Source organism: Gastrolobium bilobum, unplaced genomic scaffold, assembly GCF_033153095.1.
Source record: "Gastrolobium bilobum isolate Gb01-03AN ecotype WA unplaced genomic scaffold, APGP_CSIRO_Gbil_v1 utg11336, whole genome shotgun sequence".
NCBI classification, from domain to species: Eukaryota; Viridiplantae; Streptophyta; class Magnoliopsida; order Fabales; family Fabaceae; genus Gastrolobium; species Gastrolobium bilobum.
In genome coordinates, this window is record NW_026898076.1 from 129,441 (window position 1) to 153,313 (window position 23,873).

At 31.7% G+C, this 23,873-nt stretch overlaps 1 protein-coding gene and 1 pseudogene across 1 annotated transcript; one reads left to right on the forward strand and one right to left on the reverse strand.

Moving 5' to 3' along the window:
• Nucleotides 1-2,205: 2,205 nt before the first annotated feature.
• Nucleotides 2,206-6,263, reverse strand: LOC133312671 (uncharacterized). Its single transcript, XM_061513911.1, has 12 exons — nucleotides 6,066-6,263; nucleotides 5,498-5,599; nucleotides 5,196-5,420; nucleotides 4,996-5,078; nucleotides 4,770-4,870; nucleotides 4,214-4,337; nucleotides 3,970-4,124; nucleotides 3,631-3,767; nucleotides 3,377-3,547; nucleotides 3,005-3,229; nucleotides 2,462-2,695; nucleotides 2,206-2,337 (listed from the first exon to the last, which is right to left on the reverse strand). Exons 1-12 carry the CDS (start codon nucleotides 6,261-6,263, stop codon nucleotides 2,206-2,208), a joined length of 1,887 nt encoding a protein of 628 aa, XP_061369895.1.
• Nucleotides 6,264-14,013: 7,750 nt separating this feature from the next.
• LOC133312685 (guanine nucleotide-binding protein-like NSN1) lies at nucleotides 14,014-21,721 on the forward strand (annotated as a pseudogene).
• The last annotated feature ends 2,152 nt before the right edge of the window (nucleotides 21,722-23,873 follow it).

Here is a 23,873-nt window from a genome sequence, read left to right on the forward strand (position 1 = left end):
AAAACCTGGTAAATGCATACGACAAACACAATCATTAATCATGAAGAAGGAATACCCAAACTTGAGAAAATATATGAGATTCAAAAAAGAACATACCTTGGCTTTAAGAAAATGCTAGAGTAGATTGTGAGACACTGCAATAGAGAAAAATCAAGAAATCCTAGGAGTTAGGTGAGATTGTGAGAGAGACATCTTATTTACATTTCTCACTAAAAAGTCTCACGAAATCCAGACCAATGAAAAATCTATTAAAATCGTCAGATTTTTGAATACCACAATATTATTTTTTTCTTTGTTTAAAATCCTGATTGAATACCAACGGATTTGGACGGAGTCTAAATTAATATTTTAAAACTATGATGCACCGACACCAACACCGACACGACACGCCGACACGTTAATTCTAAAAAATGTCATATTTCGACACGTTGGGACACGTTTTGACATTAAATAAAATTTTAATATATAATATAATTTATATTTAATACATATAACAGTCCATAATAAGTCATATAACCAATCAAATATTCAAATTTTATAACATAAAAAAAAATAAAAATAATTTTTTATGTCAAATTTTATAACAGAAAAAAATTGATTTATAAATCAATTTTTTAATGTTTAGTTAATAAAATAAAATTAAGACTAAAAAAAATTGTGTCAGAGCGTGACCGAGTGTCGAAAAAAGTTGACTGCTTATCGAAAAAACGTGTTGGAACGTGTCGGAGATTTGACCGCGTGTCCCAAAATATTGACCGCGTGTCGAAACGTGTCAGTGTCCGACACGCAAATTTTTTAAAAACTCGTGTGTCCGTGCTCCTGAATTTTAAAATCCTAATCGAATACCACATGACTTTTTTCAATCCTTTAAAATCCTAATTGAATACCAATGAATTTTTTTGTCCAAAAATAATCCATTAAAATCCTCTGAAATCCTAATCCAGTACATCCCCTTAGTTTGCAACTTGGTAGGCCTTACTGGCCGCATTAGATTTTTTAGTTTTTTTATAATAGGTCAGGCTAAACCAATAAATCAAGCCTTTAATAGGCTAATAGGTCAGTAAAAGCTCTAAATATTTTAGGTAAGCTTAGGCTATTAAAGCCAAAGCCTGCAGGCCTAAACTTCCTCATTTACACCCCTAGTCGTAACCTGTGAAGAACATGAACATAAAGGGACAGAGCAAACTTCACAATTAAAAAGAAACATAGAACAATCAGCGATAAATGTCTAAAATCATTTAAATGACATTAGATCCACATAAATCATTTAATCAATGTTTTAATACTTAAAAAATTTTAGAAACACAAAAAAAAAAACAAACAATTTACTAATGGGTATGTACAAGAAAATTTCCTACTTCATATATATACATATATCTTCATTGAATTTTCTCTTTAACAGTTTTCACTGATTAATCGCCAAAAATTTTATTCCTGTTGCGAAATGAAATACAAATAACACCAAGAAACAATTTAATTTCATAACCAATACCAACTATAGCTCTACATTAAACTATTTTTTTTAAAAAAAAGTAAACGTAAAACAACACTCTATTTTTCAAAAGAAATAAAATCAATAAAACAACCACACAAAAAGTTGTAAATAAAAAAAAGGGCATGAATTTCACTCATGTTTGAAACACCCAATAAACAATTATGATGAGCAAAGACAAAATTTTTCTCTTTTACAATGTTCAAAAATGCAAATCAATTGTTTCCCTATCGGATAATATAATTACCAATGCATATTCTAAGAACATGTATCCGTAAAATCTTGAGAAAGGAACGAAACATCGTACATTGTCGTAAAATGGCTGGGTTCCAGGGGATGAGTGCGAATAAGATTTTTTTTTTGAAGAAAATACTAATTAGAAAATGATGAAAAAAGAATGAGAAATTAAGAAGAAAACGTTATCTGGTCACACACACAAAGCAGCTCAAAATCCTCGTCTGTTAACACTGCTATAAATTTAGTTAGGGCCAACTTACAATTTGAGATAGGGCCCAATTATAGTTACTTATATAATTATAATATAATAAATAAAATTTACTGAAATGTAAGTGGGGTCCAAGCCGTACCTAATCATACCGTGGCTCCGCCACTGGACACACAACAACAAAATTACTATAGCCCTTGGCTGTAATTGGTAGCAGAGTACATGTATAGTATAACTCAGTGCTGCTGAAGCCGTTTTAACCCGTTGCTCAAGTACGTAATACCCTGGGAGGGTAAATAGGTTGATCAGGAATCTTATCATCAGGACCAAGATTATTGATGGGCGGGCGCTGTTTATGGTGATTGGTGACTGCTTGGTAAGCCATTGCCAAAGCCAAAGCCTGCAAACAAAAAGCGAGGAAAAAAGATTGATACCATAATGAAAAATTGATGACCAAGTTATATATTATTATCCTAGTAAAAAATATAGGAGATATTAAACAAAGATTGAAGTCACAAGCTTACAATGTGATCACGGTTAGGGGGAGCATAAATGCCGGTAGTGACAGTAGTTCTTCTTCTGCTTCCACCAGGTGGTGGATCAGAGATATTAGTAAATCCTGTTGGCACTACTATGACTGGTAAACCAACAAGATTTCCTAGGCAAACTTTCTCCCAGTCAGTTGCATTGCCAATGAATGCATCCACGGTGAAAGACTCTCTTATTTCTTTGATTAGCCTTCCCCGTGTTCTTTGTGCCTGCATACAATTATTTAAATCCCAACGCCAACATATTAAAGCTAAATATAATATAATGATATTGAATTATCGATTTATGTTATGCAAACATTAACCTGATTTTTCTGCCAAACCCAGCAACATAAAAATAGAGGTACAAGCCATCATAATTGATATGATAATTAACAAAGAGAATCAGTTACTCGCGTTTGTCTTATATTTCCCTAGTTTTTCCTTTGTCTGGAGCAAAATAAATATGCAAAACAGCAAAAGGGAAATGCAGCAAATTCTTCATATAAAACATGCTGTTATTTAAGGGAAATAAAAGACCTGTACATAGTCCACCGCTGGAATTATGCGAGCACGCCTTAGTTCAGTGGGCCACTGATCTTGGGCTTCATACACATTATCTTGGCCTGAGCGTTGCCACTGATCAAAGTGAGCCAGCATATCAACATCCATTGTGAAATTTAAGGTACCTTGTACGGAATCAACTGTGTAATTCAGTTCGAAAGGAACCATCTTGACACCCTGAGATGCAAGAACATGAACAACCTATGGTTGTCATGGCAAAAGAAGTTTAGTTTCATAATATTATCCTAACAACATTCAAGAAATGCAAATGTCTTCATGGAATTTGGCAATATATATGATGTCAAAGCTTGAACCATATGTACTTGCAAAATTACTTGGATAACTAACCTCCATTTCAGCATCATCAAGATATCCAACAGTCAACTTAGTAATGTCAACCAGGAATGGATCATCAAGGGAGCTATTTTTTGACGATAGATCATCAGGGTCTCTTCCCCGAACAATATCCAGAACAACAGCACAATCAGTTGCAGATCTACAGAAAGGCCCAAGCTTATCCTAGTAGAAAGATTACACATCGGTTTAATATTCACAATTTCACAACATCCTATAATAAAAGAACCAGACAATTTGAGTTTTACCAAGCTTTCTGATATGCTCATTACACCAGTTCGACCAATTATACCAAAAGTTGGGCGTAATGCTGTCACTCCACATCGAGCTGCGGGATAAGTTATGGATCCAGCTGTTTCTGAACCAAATGCAAATGGAACCATACCTATAGTACAGTAAACAAAATCACATAACCCAATAACACAGATTAATCAAATATATAAAGGAAACCGAAATAAATTTTTAAGCAGATTCTGACCAATAATTGATAAAATAAACCATATAATGGAAATGACCTTTAAAGATGATCCAATATGAGCATGCATAATTTAAGGGAGTAAAAAAAAACAAAGACAGAAACAATGTACCTGCCGAGGTGCTTGCTGCAGGTCCAGCAGATGACCCTGTAGAAAATTCCTCAATATTCCATGGATTCCTAGTTCTTCCACCAAACCAGATATCATCATATGCCAATGATCCAGCAACAAGCTTTGCAACAAGAACAGCTCCTGCAGACTTCAACCTGTGGTGAACAACATCATCATCTATACACAAAATTTTAGCAGTAAATATAGTTTATGGTTGTAGATTTACATTTTTGGTATATATTACCTCTTATAGACCCAAGCTTCCATGTCAATAACTTGATTTTTGAATGATTTTGACCCCCAGGTTGTTTTATAATTGGGCACTGATATTATGTCCTTCAATCCATAAGGAATTCCATGAAGAGGCCCTTCAATGAAAACCAAGATTTAATTTAATTTTAAAAATTCTTTCAATACTCCAGTTCTTGTATAGTTCATCCTAAAAGATAGTAGAAGGTGGCAACTTTCTAATCTTGAAAACTTCATATTCTGCAACAGCTCTGTTTAAACAGATGACCCCAATTAAAAGGTATGGAATAGACTGACCTAAATTCTAGTTAGTCCTGTAATCACTCATAAGAAGTTGTTTTATAATGTAAAAGTGATTTTGCTGATATATGTTGTTCAGGATGTATAGGAATCTTATTTTGATAATACTAGAATGGTTAGGGTTCCAGAACAATGCATGGGTCCATCTTGATCTTTCTATAACTAAAAGTATCAAGCGAAGGTAAATTAGTTAAAAACAAATAATCCCTTTTGAATATTCACAACATCACATGCTAGGAAAAAATAACTACCGAGATAAACTCCTTGGCTAAGCAACTCATCAGCCGCTTTCGCTTGCTTGTGTGCCAACTCTTCAGTATAAGTGACTACAGCTTCAAGAATAGGATTGTACCTGGTGTTCATTCCACATGGCATAGTTAAGCAGGAAGTATAAGTTTCAAATGCTGAAATTCTCCTCACCAAAAATACACAATACATATTACAACAATTGCTAGCAAATTAGCATTCCAGCACTACTTTTTCAATCTCCGCAAGAATATTTGTGTAAGCTCCTGAGAAGTAATTTGTTTTGTTTTAATGAGTTCACCTAACTCAAGAACCTGGTTTGAAATATGGGGAAAAAAAAGGCCAATCACCAAACAGTAACTCATGATAAAATGTTTATATAAGATATAATCAAAATCAAATTAGTTTTCTGTCAGCAATGGATCACTTACACTCATAAAGGCAATATCTTCTTCAGATTCAGGTCTCTGTATCCCAGAGATCGAAGGATAGTTGAACCTTTTGTTTGCAGAATGAACTGGTCGATGGTCCCAATCAGCATTGAAAACTAAAGGAGAAGGATAATGCAGCCCTCCATTTTCAGAAGCTACAAGTTTCCGATTGGCTATTATAATTGGAATATTGAACTCCTTTGCACCTTTAGCTATCTCCTCAATCTAAGACGAACAGATATCGTCACCACCAAGCATCATAGTAATAACAAACTCACAAGTCAACGAGTCAACGAAACTACCTGTTTATCCTCGAAGAAGTTGGCATCAAGCAAACCTAAGGAACATCTTAGGCAGGAAACTTCATATTTCTTCTCTGAAAATTGACATTGATTCTTACTTCCCTGATTTATAACAAACAAAAAAAAACGTGTTATAGAGGACTGCTTACAACACTCGCGCCAGAACATAGGGCACCAAATCAATGTTACAATTGATCACACTAAACCTTAGTTATTGAATCAGTCACAAATATTGTTGGTCAACGTCCATAACCAAATGTAACATGGTTTTGGTCAACGTCCATAACCAAATTCTTAAGCAATCAGAAACTAACCTGCACTTTTTTTTTTTGCAATTTCTCACAGAATAATTTCCGTAGTCTTTTTAAGGTTGTCATCTGTTGTACATTGAAGTACAAAAATGGAGGTGAAACTGCGAGGACTAAAGCAGTAAAACTGCATGGAATTTTTAATTCATTTACGGACAATGAGTACATCGATTTTTGATTAAAAATATAAGAATATGTCTAGATTTAGTATTTCCAACATGTAAGTAATGTAACATTCAAATGAAGAGTGAGAGAGGTACCATGTTTGGACCGGAAAAAGTGGGTGAGGGCGATAGAGAGGATGAATTGGAAGGGTGAGGAAGTGCGAGAAGCGGAACAGGGGAAGCAAAAACATAGCAGAAAACTATGGTAGCTAATGAAAAGTGGAAGCTGTTATTGGCACCGCTTACACGTGTCGATTCTGTAAGTGCTTCGGGAAGACACTTGTTCTTCGGCATGGCGCTTTCTCTCACTCTCAGATCGGTATCTTGGCTTCTTTTCTCCGAGTTCTGTTGAATATGTTAGTTATTGCCTTATTGGAAAGATTTCAGCGATTGATTTATGGTTTGGCTCTTTGTGATGTCACGGGACAACACTTTTTTATCTACCATTCTGTCTGTGCATATATAAATTAAGTGTGAAGTTTACGCTTAAAAAAAAAAAAAAAAAAGTTAGGATCCGGAATAAGATTTTCAGTATAATAAAATTCTGTTGTAGGATGAAACGAAATAGTGTGATTCTTGCGACACTACAAATATTTTCCTTGATTTGGATAGAATAATTTAACACGGGTGTAAAATTAATAGATTTTACACCAAATTTTAATTATTAATTTTCATCTATTAATAATTATAATTTACTAAAAATTATTAATTAATTAATAATTATGATTCAATAAATTATAATCATTATATCAACTTTATAGTTAATATTTGGTGTAAACTTTTTAATTTCATACCGAGATAAGAAACGAAATACTCTTCATTCATATGGTAATGACGAAGTTTGTAATACTTTATTAACCATTGATCTATGGCTATTGGCTAACATGAGAGGTTCCATTCGTTGAATGTTGACTTTATTTGTTTATGTGCTGGTTGGATCGAAACTATAATGCTATTGTTTTACTCACGTAAAGGAATTAAATGTCCGGCAATGGAGCCATATCACTTTTGTCATTATTTAAAGAAGAACGAAATAAATATAATAATATCAACCTATTTCATTTCATTTAATGTTTTATTTTAATTTAGAGTATAAAATGGAATTGAATTATTATTTATTAACTTTTTTTTATAATTTTATTTACTTTTAAAATAGTTATTTTTTCTTTCCATCGTAAAATATATATAGAGTAATTTTATTTTATGTCATCTTATTCTATTCATCTATTACATTATATCCATCATTAAATATTAAAAATAATTTATATATAGAAAAAAGAAAGAAAGAAAAAATGTGCGAGAATAAAATGAAATGACAATAATTTTTATTTAAGTTGTTTAAAATATGATGGAATCAATGTTATAAAAATCATGGGGTTTAGTTTTCTTATGTGACAGTGGATAAGTTTAATTTTCCTACACACTCAAATATCAGTGGGTCCCATTATTTTTTAAAACAAAAAAAGAAAAAGAAAAAATTCAATCTTTAATGTCTCAGCAGGAAATACTATTCACTCTGCTGTGCCAGAAGAATAGTATTTCCGAAAAATCATATATGGACCAGAAAATCGGTGAATCGTACCTTGTTCGAATTTTTTATTTCACCGCTAATGTTACAAAATTGGTGTGACCGGTGCAACCTGGTCAATTTTCGTAAAAGTCGGTGACTTTGTCAGTTCAACCGGTGACCCAACTCGGTTCGTAAAAAAAAATAGTCTATTCTCATCAATTGATGCCTTTCTTTTTTTTTCACTCTCATTCACAAATGGTTTGTTTTCTTTTAAAATATTTTAGTGATATGTAGCTTATTAACTTACATAGATTATGTACCTACATCATTAATATTATCTTGGTTATACAATATGCAGAAAATTTTAATTTGATTTATAGTTAAAGATGTCGTTTACTGAACCTGAAACACCAATATCACAAATATTATATGTTTGATTGATCTTTTATTGAACAATGATGTGTGATTTATTTCTTTTCATATTAAAATATTTGAAATTGGTATTATATTTTGTATTTAAGTATATTTATAATTTTTTAATATAAATTATAAATTTACATATACTTACCAAATCATACAATTGAATTAGTAACCAACTGATTAATACAATAACCTAGTAACTTGATTGACTCAGTAACCAAGTCGGGTTTAATAATAGAATGACACATGATATAATGTATTCCATTTCACTTAATACCTCAGTTTTTCATCTGCGGGTAAGAGAGTGCAAGATGGAATCAGATGAAACGAACCTTTTCCTCTACTTATATACAACAGAATGAATTTTTTTTGTTTTATTTTTATTTTTATTTTTATACATAGAATGAAAACTTGACTTTTTTTCATAATGAAATATTATGTGAAAAATTTATTTCATTTTATCTCATTCCTTTCCATTTCATTTCACCTATCATTAAATATTCAAAGATAACAAAAATAACTTTTAACATTCTTATAATTTGTATCTAGACAAAAATAAATTAAAAAATATTTTAATATACTTCATTTTATTTTTTTCTCAAATAAATAGAGTAAAAACAATTACATAATGTTTATCATTATTATTATTCCTACTCTTCATTTTTTTTACATTTTTATTTAAAAAATAATATATATATATATATATATATATATCACTTTTAGATCATTTTAACTTTCTTTTTTATTATAAAAATATATTTTTTAATATACTCTCTTTATCTTTTTATAAAACCAAAAAAAAAATAAGAGGGTACTGTAATATTTCTTATGTATAATATAACATTATTTATTTTACCTTGTACCTCTGTTTTTTTTTTATTTGGTAGAGAACTTGTACCTCTATTTTATAAGAAAAGGAAAGAACATGAATTTATAATTCTTTTTCTTAGGAAAAATATACAAATCCTAAGTATAAGTATGTATTTGAATTAACTTATTTTTAAGAAAAGTAATTACTTTATCAGCTTTAAATTTTAAAAAAAAAATAATTAGTAGTAAACATACACTAAAAGCTAAAATATATGAGATGTGTCATCGAACTTTTAAATGTAAAAGTATTATCACTCATCATGACAGTCTAATCTACTGTGGCAAGTGTAAGATGCAAACTTTTTATGAGAATAGTTTTTTCATATAGCAGAAGAAAATTATTATCTTTAACAGACTTAGTGCATATGACATCCATTGTCAAGAAGAAAGAAAAAGGAAAAAGTAAATGAGATCCGTAGAAGATGATTTTTTTATTACGCAACATGAGAATAATTAAGTTTGGAGTCGCATGTGTGTTTGAATATTGTGCACGACTTGATGTATTTGCTTTTGGTCCTTTAACCATTAAACTACACAGCAGGTCAAGGAAGTGGCGCTAGTTCCTTTGTATTATAATAAGAAAAAAAAATATAATTTAGTGTTAACAAGTTGAATATTTTAATAAATAATTATATAAAGAAAATTTCTAAAAACTAAAATAACCTAAGTAACATGTTTGAAAGTTATATTATAGTTATTAATTATAATACAACTCATTCTTTTGCAGTCCAATATAGTATATTATATTACCTGTCGTGTTCGATCATGGACTTTCTCGGTGGCGGCTAGCGGCTAGCGGCTATATTAAGTATTGAGTTCTAAAGTTAAAAATATAATTAAATACTAATAGCTAAGTTGATGTATGAGAGTTGAACAAGTGGAGTGAAAGTATGTATTTGATATTTTTTAACATTATTTTTAGGAGAGATTTAAAATCTTAATCTTTGATTCACCCCAAATCAAATTAGTCACACACACAAAATTAAAAATGAAAATAAGTCTTTTTAAAATTCAAATTTAAAATTTAATTATATATACCTTTATCATTTTATTCTTTTTTGGATATATAGATAGAAATTAAACACATAATCTAATATAAAATACTCAGACCAATCATAATTGCATAACTTAATCATTTTATAGCTGTTTGATATGTAAACTATTATGGCTTCGTAACTTTTTTTTATCATTGAATAGAGCAGTGTTTTAAAACTTGGACCGGTCATCGAACCGGTCGAGGTACTGGGTCACTGGTTCAACCGGGTTGAACCGGTTTTACTGTTCACATATTAAAAATATAAAAATATTACTTATATTAATAAAAATTTATATAAGAAAACCATCAATGAGCTTCAAGAAATAAATTGGTTTTCAATGATAGCAAATATTATATACTTCTAAGCTTCTAGCTCTAGACCGTATCCTAATATTGGATTAAACCATGCAATATAAGTTAAATGCACTTTTTGTGCTTGACATGATACGGATAAATTAAATTATGATAACAAATAGTATGCATGAAATATACACTATAAGAAAAAAGTGTCCACCGTTGAGATGAGATCATGAGACCATCAATGTTTATCACCACTTAACTTCATGAGATCATTATAAGATGCAACTAAATTACATAAACGAACTACACTAATCTAAAATACCTTATTATTTTCTCCTTACTTTTAATCATATTCATCATAAAATATGAATATGATTTAATTCAAGAGTTCTTATCAACAACAAAAAAATTTACCAAAAAAAAAAAGAAAGAAGGAAAAACCGGTTTAACCCGAGTCAACCGGGTCGCCGGGTCACCGGGTTTCGGCCGGGTCAACCGGTCCAATCCGGGCTGACTGCATAACCGGTCCAACTACCCGCTCGGACCGGGGAACCCACCGGGTCACCGAGTCCCGGGTCGACCCGGCCGGTCCGAGTCGGGTTTTAAAACACTGGAATAGAGTATTAAAAAACGATGAAAATATATTGACGCATTTGCTAGTAGAAGGGAACCAAGTCACTGAATAATTAAAATAATAATAATAATAATTTTTTCATGTTACATGAGAAGAATTATCTCATGTAGCATAAACAATATTACAAGCGAGATCCCTAAGTAATGTTATTAAAATCAGCTCGATTATTAACTCGGTCTAGGTACAGGGTCACTGGTTCAATCAGTGAATCACTGATTGAATCGTATGACCCGGTAAGTATATGCAATTCTATAATTTATATTAAAAATTATAAACATACTCAAATATCTAAAAAATATATAAATATTTCAAATATTTTAATATACAAAATAATAAAGCACAAATTAATATTCAATAAATGATCAAATAAAAATATAATGATCGTGATATGAGGCTTCGGGTTCAGTGAACGACATATTTAACTATAAATTAAATCAAAAGAATTTACATAGTACATAATTGAAATAATATTAGTGTTGTAGGTACATAACCTATGTAAGTCAATAAACAAAAAATATTCAAATATGTCCGTTATGATTTTTTTTTTGAATTTTTTTTTTAGATCGGACTTGGTCACCTGTTTAACCGACTGGCTCACCGATTTTCACGAAAACCAACCGGGTCGCACTGATTCCGATGCATGGCCAGTCTGATTTTATTAACATTGCCCATAAGTAAGAGGAGAAAAAAAGAAGAAAGAAAGTGAAATTCACTTTTGTTTTGTGTGTATAGGAACTTGGTTTATCTCCTATGAAAGGAGAGAAATTAACCCTAAAAAAAAGCCACTTTATCATCCTTGTCCTTTTTTTTTGTAATTATCTCTGTCTTGCTTTTAAACTATGACAAATGTATTTTTGCTTCTGTGGCAGAAATATTTTATCTGTCACACATATATATTTATCAGTATTTGGTGTCGGATCCTAATTTAAAAAAAAAGAAAAAAAAAATCTAACATTGAATCTTGATGAATATATATTTGTGCCTGGCACAGCCCGGGGAAAAATGGAACCCTTAAACTATAACACAGTACAGTGGCAGATTGAAGAGATCCCAACTTGCCAGTACGACAAGAAAATGGCGTTAGTTCATTTGTATTATAATAAAATAATGGAAAATATTATTCTCTTTTCACATAAGATATCTTCTTTTATGTTCTCTCATTTCAATTTTTGTATCCCACTTTTTTCTTGTAATCATGAGACCCACCTATTTTCTATCTACAACATAAGATAACTATCTTATGTTAAATAAGATTAATAAAATCCTAAAACAAAATATGTAAGAATGAGTTTCAATGAACTTTTTCAATTTCTTTTTTCAAAATTTAAAAATAAAGTTACAATTGTGTTTTTTTTTTCAGAAAAAAAATCAGTAGCTTTTAAAAAAAAAATTAAGTTAATTTCTTTTTTAAATTCAATCTCACCCTAATTTCACTCCAATTACTTCCAGCCTACCACCACCACTACAATCATGTATGCTTTTAGTAATTTTATATATAAAAACTAAAAAATGCTTATTAATTTTAGGCATTTAAATAAGAGGGAGAATGCTAAAAAATTCTTACTACCAAAATTTTCTACTACCAACTTACTACCTATCTAATCATCATTGGATCAAAGAGAGAGAATGTTAAAAAGTTTTTGAAAATAGAGAAAATGTTGATCCAATGGTGATTAGATAGGTAGTGAATTGGTAGTAGAAAATTTTGGTAGTAAGAATATCCCTCCTCTTTAAATAAATCTTTTACTATAAAGTATTTTTTATGTATCCTATCCAAGTGAAAAATAATTTTAGCTTTTTAAAAAAAGCAACTCAGAAAAAGTCTTTATTTTAGGGTCCGTTTGAATGGACTTTTTTCTCTCCAGAAGTTTTTTTTTTTTTTTTTTTAAAAAATCACTTTTCATTTTTAGTTCGTTTTGGATGTCTGCTTTTAAAAAAAGCAGAAGTCACAAAAAAAGTCAAAAATTTACTTTTTTCTGAAGCTAAAAATTTTAACTTTTAAAAAAAGCAGAAGTCAAAAGTCAATTTTTTTTTCAAAATCTAAATATTTTTATAAAAATATAAATAGATTTAACTTTTGTAAAAAGACTTCTAAAATAAAGAAGAGATAAAAGTTACTTTTTTTAAAAGTGCAAACAAACGGGCTAAAAGCTCATAGGACTTTTAGAATATTATCTTGTATTTAAAATGAAGTTGCAGGTAGAGATAGAATATCAGCCCATGAGAAGATGAAGCGATTAATATATAAAGGCTCGAGTATGAAGGATAAGAACTCAATTAGCTATTTTGTATTTGCATATGCAATAAGTATTTATGGATAGATGAGTGACTCATGTGGTATTTAAAGTGTTAGGCTAAAAAAATAAAAATAGTTAATTCAAAATAATTGGAATTTAAAATTTTAATTAAAATAAGTTAAAAACGACACCTATGATTCTTTAAGAAAAATAAATTAAGAGATTAAATCAAGGGTTCACTTTTTCTGAAGTTACTGCAGATAACTTATTTGCAGTAAGTCCAATATGACGTCGTTTTAGGACGAAAATCATGGTATTTTTGTAATTTTAATTTATTTCAGGGTTATAATAGTCTTTATATTTATAATTTTAATATCAAAACGACGTCGTTTTGAAAAAAATACTGATAACTTATCTGGCAGAAATATTTTTTTCCTTAAATCAATTACATTATTTCAATGGAGTCTTATGATCAAAATCATTTGTATGCATTAAATTTGAGTTTATTTTCATTATAATACATGTTATTATTAACTTATTTTCTTTTAACTTTAATTTCTTGATTAATATGCATATTTTGTATATAATTTAAAATATTTTTCATATAATTTATATATTTAAATTTTACTTTAATTAATTATATAAAATTATTTTATAATTTATTAATATATGTTTACATTTAAATTATGTTTTATTTAAATTTATTCGAGTTAATTTTAACCTTTAAAAAATGAATTTGATGTTTGTCATTTTAAATGACATAAATCATGTAATTCTAGAAGAGAGATAAACATGAAAAATAAAAATTATGCAAGAGAAAATGAGTAATTTCTTTTAATTTAAATTATAAATAAAGAAATTATTTTATATCTATCTTTCTTAAAATAACATAAATTTTGTTATAAAAAAAAATAACATAACTTTAAATGACAAATACTGTTTCCTTCAAAAATATATATATTTATTCGAATAATCGACCGTGGCAATCCGCTAGGCACGAGAAGAGTTTTTCTCTTTTCTAACAGACGAATCTCACAATGGTGAAGAAGAGCAAGAGTAAGAAAACTCTCGTTTCTCGTTTGGAGCCATCACCATCATCGTTTAATAACTGGCTTTTATGTGATGTAGTCGTTGTTTTGTTTTCGAGGGAAGGAGAAATATTTTTTTATCTGAAAATCTCGATTTTCAAAAATATTAAATTTACGATAATATTCAAAAATTTAAAATTTGAAAAAATTCGGTTTAGCGTACGGTTCGAAAAAATACTTCGTAGCAAAACGGCCTTTAGAGGATTCCATTGAAAAAGAAATATAAGATCAAAAGGAAGGTGAAAGAGCATCAGAGGAAAAAGGCCAAAGAAGCAAAAAAAAAAACTTAATTTGAATCGTAAAAAGAAGACTGAGAAGGATCCTGGAATACCCAATGATTGGCCCTTCAAGGAACAGGAGCTTAAGGCCCTTGAAGCCCGCAGAGCTCGTGCCATTGAGGAATTGGAGCAAAAGAAAGATGAGCGCAAGGAGAGGGTATTCTTTCATTTTTTTTCTTTCATTTGTTGAATTCTCCATGCATTGATTTCAGCATTAGACATTCATGTATCTTTATTTGATTCCTTATTCTTATTATTATATGAATACTTAGATTTCCTCGTAACTTATTCTTTTTTGCTGTTTTAATATGCTTAAGTGAACTCAAAGACGTATTTGAATACTTCTGTTTTATGCCTGACATTAGTAGCATTATAAAAATTCGGAATTCCTTCCTAGTTTTGTATGCCGTTGCAGACTAATATAATTTCCATTTTTCTTATAATTTGAAATTTCACTCTGCCCAACACGTGTTTTAGGCTCGAAAAATGAAATTGGGCTTGCTAGACGATGATGATAACTCCAAATTGGTTTAAATGGCTTCTCTAAAAGACAGTCATGATTTTAGTACTGTTGGGAAGTTTTTTATTTTTAATTGGCTGAAAATTTGGCTTAGGTCAAGTATGTATTTGCCTCCGATCATTGCTTTTCATTCATTGTTTTATATATTTTCTTTTTGCATAGATAGCTCAGATAGGGCCTTTAACAAGAATTTGGTAAAGGTCATTGAAGCCTCTGATGTCATTCTGGAGGTCCTTGATGCCCGTGACCCCCTGGGTACCCGTTGTGTTGATATAGAAAAAGATGGTGATGAAATCGGGACCCGATAAGCATCTCGTATTGCTTTTAAATAAAATTGGTAACTTGTCTGGTCACATCTTTTACTCCTTTCTCCTTCTAGGACTATTAATTTTTATGTTGGCTAATCATTGGTCCTCCTAACTTAGATCTTGTCCCTCTAGAAGCTGTAGAGAAGTGGCTCAAATACCTTAGAGAAGAATTACCTATTGTGGCATTCAAGTGCAGCACACAACAACAAAGGTCAAACTTAGGGTGGAAATCTTCTAAAACAGCCAAATCAAGTAATACTTTGCAATTAAGTGATTGTCTTGGAGCTGATACTCTCCTCAAATTGTTAAAGAATAACTCAAGGAGCCACGAGGTAACTGAATTGTTTGGAACAAAGATATTATTTCTCGTAGAAGAAGAAATTTTCCTTTTAATGCTGTCTCATGTGTTTATTGGACGATCATAGGTTTCTTATATTCAGGCTTTTCTTGTCCTTTCCCTTTATTTTCTGTATTCATGTTTATGTGTTTGTCACTTTGTCTGTGCTGACATTTTTATTTTATCTTAATTTGTATTTTGATCATGATGGTTTACAAGTGTTTTATGGATGTGGCTGAATTATACTCTCTTTTTTTTTTGGTTCAGTTATAATAACTGTTTGTAAAATTAAACTGTCATAATTAAAGTTGTGTGCTGAATTTGAAGTGCTGTAAAGCAGAGTTGTCACTTGGTGTAGGACGAGTTACATGTTTGGCTTCTCGTAGTGTGCTGCTTGTAGCTGCGTCCTTGGAATTATTATCTCAGGTACGCAGAGATTGTGCAGCTTTTCTGCATTCTTAGTTTTTGTATATGTCTCTGTAGGATTTCTTGTTAAGATATATGAGAACATTTGGAGAGCACAGTGTTTCTTTTATATCTTTGTTATCCCATGTGTCTTCCATTTGTTTGTTTCTTCATGTATGCATGCAGGCCACACCTTTTAGGTTTAGGTATTCCATTATAATTTTTATATTCTTGTAGGTCTGATCATTTTGTTGCGTAAAATAGGCAAGTGCACCGACCGTACCAAGTAATAAAAGGGTAAGTACTACTAAGTAGAGTATCGTCTCCACAAAGATTGAGGCACCAAAATTATTTTAACTATTACTTTCTTGTTGGATTAATAAAATTGGTTTTGAGAATATTTGTGATTGTAAAAATTGAGAATTATTCAAGACTTGTGAACAATTCAAAGATGATTTTGAGAACTTGAGAATAAAAGATTAAAGTTGAGAAAAATATTTAAAAAGTTATTGCATTAAAGGACGCCAACACCTTTCCGATCCCCACCTTGTAATATTAATTAATGTTTACATTTAATTACCCAATTGATCAAACAATTCACCATCTATTAATTAATTAGTTAAGCCCTAATCCCTTAGTGATCTTAACTTTATTAACCCTATTAGAATCCTAATCCCTTAGAAATCCTTTTTCAAGTTAATTCTTTAACCCAGTGAATTTTCCACGTTTGCAGTTCATGTAGCCTATACCTAGTGCATACATGAACTGTTATTTTACCCTTTGTCAGGAACTAGAATCCCAATATTTTATTGAAAACCCTAACCCTCGCAATCCTAATAGAGTGATCAATTCTAAAAGAATTATAGATGAAGAACAGGATAAAATAAATGCAATTGAAATAATTAAATATAAATTTAACCAAACTACAAGGGGTTCACATCAAGGGTTGTGACCCTTACCACAATAATAAAAACTAGCCAGACATATTCATGTCTGACAATTCAAAATATTTAAAAGAATTCATTAAATAAAATAATAAAACCAGAAAATTGGAGAAGAAGTTTGCTCTGCGTTCTGCCTCCGTCTTCCTCTCTGTGCAAAAGTTTTTTTCTCTTGAGGTCTGAGTCTCTATTTATAGAGTCTTTGACCTTGTGTAGAATCTTGATCGAATCCTTGTCGCAATTTCAGTGCAATCTTGTCTCTGATTTAAAAGGGATTTAATGCTGATTGACGCGCCTCCCACGCCACTAGCGTGGTTCCCACGCTGTGAGCGTGAGATTTTTGTTAAGAATCCTGGACCTCCATGCAACTAGCGTGGTTACCACGCTTCAAGCGTGGACTGCTTGAGAGTCTGGCACTACTAGCGTCAATTCCACGCTAGTAGCGTGGTAGCTTCTGCCCGTTTTTGATCTCTGGCGCTACTAGCTTGAGTCCCACGCTAGTAGCGTGGATGCCTCTGTCTGAAATTGTCTTCTCACGCTTACAGCGTCATACCCACGCTCTCAGCGCGGGCCTTCAGTTTAGCAATTTTCTTTTTAGCTCTAGTTTGTCTGTTTTTCCTACGAAATCAACACAAAATCAATATGCAATCTCTGATTGAGATTTTAACAGATTATCAATAATATTTACCCTTTTTGCTTAAGATTAATCAACATTCTTTCTCTTTTTGGCTTAGATTTCCCTATATGCTGAATGCATATCACATTTAGCAAAAATAAATTAAAAGCTTTTAAGTTGGAAAGGTATGCTATACAGCGCCTCTTCATGGGTCGTTGTTGCTATCCATAAGGGATTTTGCATTTGACTGATTATTTTCTTTTCCCTCTAATTCATATAAATTATCTTCTAGTCTTGTAATTTATGGTGCTTATCTGTTAATTTTTTGTTATTTTCATGATTGTCTATTTGATTTTAGATCATTCACTGTGAGTTTTCATTTATTATGTGTCCTTGTCTTGACAGATCAAGAAGTCAATCACTGTAGGTTTGATTGGCCTGCCCAATGTTGGTAAGAGTAGTCTTATTAATAGCTTAAAAGAGATGTCATGCTGTCAATGTTGGTGCTACTCCTGGGTTAACAAGATCAATGCAAAAGGTTCAATTGCACAAAAATGTTAAGTTGCGGGATGTAACGCCCGGTTGCTTCATGAATCAATGACTATCCCCACATACTAACACGAGACTTTTCAGTGTGCTTTTTCCTCACTCGCACACTTCTCGGGAAAACTTTCCAGGAGGTCACCCATCCCAGAATTGCTCCAAGTCAAGCACGTTTAACGATGGAGTTCTTCCGATCCGGGCTACCGAAAAGAAGATGCATCTTGTTAGCATAGGTAGTACCAATTAATTCTTATAAGCTATCCCAAACCGTGCAGTCTTATACCTGCACAGCCTTTGGAATCCCTCTCTTTCTGGTGTCGATTCGATTCATTCATGCATGTAACCCCACGCTGGAAGCCTGTCAGGAGCCGCTCCTTATCCGTGCCACTTTACACCGGCAATCACTTCCCGCCCTCGTCAACGCTCGGGATGTTACACTGGATTGCCCTGGTGTTGTTTTCCTGAAGACTCAAGAGAATGATGCTTCTACTGTTTTAAAAAATTGCAAGAGAATTGAGAAGTTAGATGGTCAATTAGCCCAGGTATATAAAGGCTTTTCTTTGCCTTATTAATTAATCTGCTTATTTTATATTGGAGTAATGCAGTTCGAAATGGATGGTTAAAGCTTTACTAGAATATAACGCAAATAAAGTAGTAAACCAAATGAACTTGTAACATCGAAGAAACACACTCTTCAATTTTATGGGTGCATGCAGTTTATGATATTTTTTGTTGCATTTCGCTGGGCCAGAACGCCTTCATTTTAACTTGTTATAAGATAGGATTATGTTTGTTGCTTCTCTTTAGTGTTCTGCTCGTGGTTGTTTTTGGAGTTGCTATTAGGCCCGGGGTAAATAGTTGATTTATTATCTGTTTTGGTGAATTTCTCAAATAGTATCCCTTTTTTATTAATAAAAAGATTCAAGTTTGATCAACTATTGCATATTGCACATTCTGGTCATTTTCTAGAGCAGAAGATGTTTCTTCTTCTGGGAGGAAGAATAATCATGCGAAAATGTTATCTCACCCCTCCACTCTGTTTATGTGTCTCATTTCTTCTATCATTCATCATCCTTTGTTTATTTTATCTTTAGGTTTCAATTAGATGCAATATTTCCAACTTTGGTCTGAATAACCATTGGGTTCAGTTGAAGGAATTATCTCTCTTTAACTTGCGATCCCACATTTGCTTTAATAATCTCTCCCAAAACCAACAAGTTGTTTTAGTTTGTTTAATGCTAAATAAATTACTCTATTCAGTTTAAACTTGGCTTATTTGGGATCCAAAGTCCAAACCCAAGCTACTTGCTCGGTTTGTTGAAGAACATGACCCAAATATGTCCAGCGAAGCCTTGATTCTAGGTGTTATTGCTTTGCTGGTGCCAATCCCACCTTCAGCTGTCCTTTTAACCTCACCACCTATCTCTTATTCTTTTTTGTTTTGAATTATCTCCTTTTTATCCCACCTTAAGTTGTTCTTTTAAACTTGGCTCTTTCCGGAAAATTAACTTTGCAAAAAGGTGTAATTACTTATTGGAACCAATATGAAGTTTATGGAAGTATGCTCACTATGCTGTGTATTTTTTGAACATTATCCAAAATAAAAGGAAAATATGTGAAGTCATGAACATGAATGATTGTACTAGGGAGAAAGTTAGAGTAACACCTGTGAGGAAAAGATGACATGATCTCACCTAAGATTGTTTGGTCATGTCAGGAGAAGACCAATAGAGGTAAAAAAAAGTAGATCAATATGGAGGATAGCCTGATGAACAGAGGTATAGGAAGACCAAGGAAAACTCTTGAGATCCATTGATAAAGACCTTGATATAGATGGCCTTTGCTAAAATTTGGTTTTTGACATATCACAATGGCATCATTTGATCCATATAACCAATCCCACCTAGTGGGAAAAAAGCTTTGTTGTAGCCAAAATTGAAAGAGTTTGGTTTAATTCTGGCTGATTTTTTGTATTAATATGGGTAGATGTGGTCAGTCTATGGGGTCTCTAGGTTGTAAAATGTGATATATGGTTGCTCCTGCAAAGGTCAGAATGTTGCTGATGAAAATACTCATCATTAATTCTTATCCCTGACTTTAGTTATAATATATTGAGTTCTGTTAGAATTGAAACCATGCAATCGGTATGTGTTGAAGTAAAACACGAGATTTATGTGTGCCTGTAGTCCTGTACCATTGGATCTTAACATAAAATGTTTTACTGCCAATTTATCTTGTTTTAAAAGGTAACATGTTTGGTTGCGTGTTACTTTTTCTAGATACAAATCAAACTTCAATTTGTTGAAGTCAATTCTTAAGTGCTTTGAAGTTTGCACCAAACTGTTCTTGTATTTATGAGAATATTTATTTTAGAAACATGATTTTCAGGGTATATTGACTATTGTTTTCCTGACCAAATGGTAAAAAATATAATTCTTTTCCTTTTTTTCTTGGACCATGCAGTGAAGGATATTCTCAAGCTCTGTCCAGCCAAGCTGCTGGTAATTCTTTACAAGATTCCAAGTTTTGATTCAGTTGATGACTTCCTACAGAAGGTTGCTACAGTTAGAGGCAAGCTCAGGAAAGGTGGAATGGTTGACATTGAAGCTGCTGCAAGAATCATTCTTCACAATCGGAATGAAGGTACAAAATACATGGAGTTTGTTAAAGCATAAAAGCAGAGAAACTGAAACATGTTTCTTTTGAAGGTAAAAATTAGGATGATCTTGATGCATTACCAAATTAAGAGAAACGTCTATTTGCATGTTTCAGCCATAGAGGTGTCAAAACGGGTTGACATGACACGACTTAAATTTGATATGGCACGAATATACACAACACGAACATGAATTTTTTAAGAGTTGACACGACACGAAACGAATGACATGCAAACTATGGGTTAAAACTGTAATTGACCAAAAAAAATTAAAAAAAGGGTCAAAATTTTAACAAAAGTAAAAAAAAGTATTAAAAAATAAGAATAATTTAAAAAAATATATGTCGATACGAATTTGACACAACACGAATTTTTTTGCGGGTCAACCCGGACACGAATTTTCGTGTTGTGTCATGGGTCAATCCGTGTATCATAACCTGTTTTGACACCCATGCCGCCAGTTAGGGATCAAGGGGAACCTTCACAGGCCAAGATAGTTTCTGAATTTTCAAGAGAGTTTAACGTTGATGAAGTCTACAGCAGTGAATCTTCATTTATTGGGAGCCTTAAATCTGCTGATGACTTCAATCCTGTTGAAGTTCCTTCAAGTTGCCCTCTCAACCTTGATGAGACGGTGTTAGAGGTTTGTTCTTGATGGTGTTGTTTTTACGACGTTTAAGTAGGAGAAAATGCCTTGGAAATTTACTAGTGTTTATCTTGGTCATAAACTCATATAGTCTTTTCACATTTATCAATTGAAACATCTTATCGTCTTACAAACTATGTTCTAACTATGTTTTTCTAGGATGATGTACAAATTGAACCATCAGAATGATGTTGTTAACAAGAACAAGGTGAACAGTGCAGCTAGTAGACAAAATGAAAAATTATATGCAGCAGATGGTATACTTAATACAAAAATTAGGCGAGCAGATAAGAAAAAAAGGAAAAAGGCTAATAAAGCCTCGTCAGTTCCCATGGATGATGATTATGACTTCAAAGTTGATTACTTCCAAAAGGGAGCCACAATGGATGCTGAAGGGAGCAAAAGTGAGGATGATGATGTGGAAATGGACACGTCTATAATTTATAGTTGCAGTAGCTGATCTATTTTGTGTATATGCTATTTTGGCAAGATGCGAACAAATTTTTGGATAGGTCAAGAAACAAGAGTTGTGTCCATTTGAGGTATCTAGCGAATGCAATTTTTTCTCCAGATATTTTTGCAATGAATAGCGTCTTGCTTAAAGTTCCTGTCTGTTTATGACTGAGTGAGGTGTCAGGCAAATCAGTTAAATTGCAAAGATGCTAAGGCCAAATCAGAGTTTAGGTGAGAACTTTTAAAATTCTAGTCATTGTTATTCAAGTCCTAGTGAGAATGGTTTGATATTTCTGTATTATCTAATTTAATTTTCATCCTTGAAAGAGTTTGTATAAAACATTCTTGTATAAACAATTTTAAGACTGAAAACTCTTGGGGCTTCGAGGTTTTCTTATACCAATCTTGTCACTGTCCCAATCCTAACATTTTATTGAAAAAATAGAAGAGCAATTAGAATATTTCAAACTTAAAAAGTGTTCGATACTTTATTCGTTCATGTGGAGGGTTTTTTTTTTAAGAAAAAAAGTTATTTTTCTTTTAAAAAAAATATATAGATTATTTTTTTTTGTGTAAGATGAAGATAATTTTATTTCTTGCATTATTAAGAGCCGGTGTGGCCTTGCAAGGAGGAGATAGAAAGAGTTTACAAGAGAAATACTAAATCCAATAATAAAATAATGATTTTTTTTTAAATTAAGATTTTTTGCATTTTGATAAGATATAAAAAGTTAAAATATTATTTGTCTCACAAAATTCACAAAAATCATCAGGTTTTTTAAAATCATAAGATTATTTTTTCTTTATTTAAAATCCTGATTGAATATCACTAAATTTAAATGGATTCTAAAATATTCTTTTAAAATCCTAATTGAATATCACGTGATTTTTTTTTTCAATTCTTTAAAATCTTAATTAAATATCAACATTTTTTTTTGCACAAACATAATCCATTTAAATCCTTTAAAATCTCAATCAAATACTCCCCCCTTATTATTTCAAATCATTATTGTATAAATCTTTATTATAATTGGACATTGTAATTTTATCTAAATATAGATAAATTCTATTAATATTTATATCTATTGTCTGTATTTAGATTTATCGGCGTGTAATGTTAGCTTAGGGATGCTCTCGCCCGCCCTTCTCTTTCAAAGACATTTTATGTATATTTTATTTTGGGTTTAGTGTGTGTCATTTAAAAGAACACAAGTTGTCTCCTTTTAGTGATTTACACAGAGTACGACTGGTGTGTAATTCTGAAAAGTTATTTTTTTTTCACTTTACACGTCAGCGATGTGACTGGAGAGAGAAAAAAAACAACTTTTTGATTTTACACAATGTACGACCGGTCGTACTTTGTGTAAAACACCTAAAATGACACAAACTTGTGTCATTCAAAAGGATACTTCTTTTTCCCTTTTATTTTTATTTTTTCATTTAAAATAGCCTTCCAAAACTATAATTTTCATGTAGTCTAGCTTTGCACCTGGATATTACATTATGAATATTAAGTAATATGTATTTATAAGGACTTCTATATTTATCAAGGTAAATCTTGAGGTAAATCACATGTCTCGTAATAACTTTTTTATGACAAGTTAAATTAGCAACATCGTTTTTTGTCTCGTAGTTAATTTTTTTTTTTTTATAGAAATTATTCCCCTAATAATCTTATAGGTTTCATATGGACTAATCCAAAGTTCGAGGCGAGTCAAGATTAAAGCTTTAAACTCTTCCAAAAATTAATACTAGAGAGGATAAGCACATACTCTCAACCTGCTCAGCTCTCATGTCTTGAATTCAGTAAAACAAAACCACAGTTGAGGTCGATAAAACGGGTTTGGCTCAGCAGGTTGACCCACCCCACTCACCAAACAAAACGGGCTGAGTTTTACAACTCACTCTCAAAAGCGAGGCAGGGAGGGACAGACTCTTTTTTAACGGGTTGATAGCTCGGAGGAACATGTCGAGACAGGTCAGTGTAAAATAGATTCGGGCCACCCGTCTCGCCCGCCAAATAATACTGGCTAAACCAAATTTTTAATCCATTTTCAAAAATGAAGAGAGACAAATTAATTTATTTTTTGACAGATTAATGGCGGA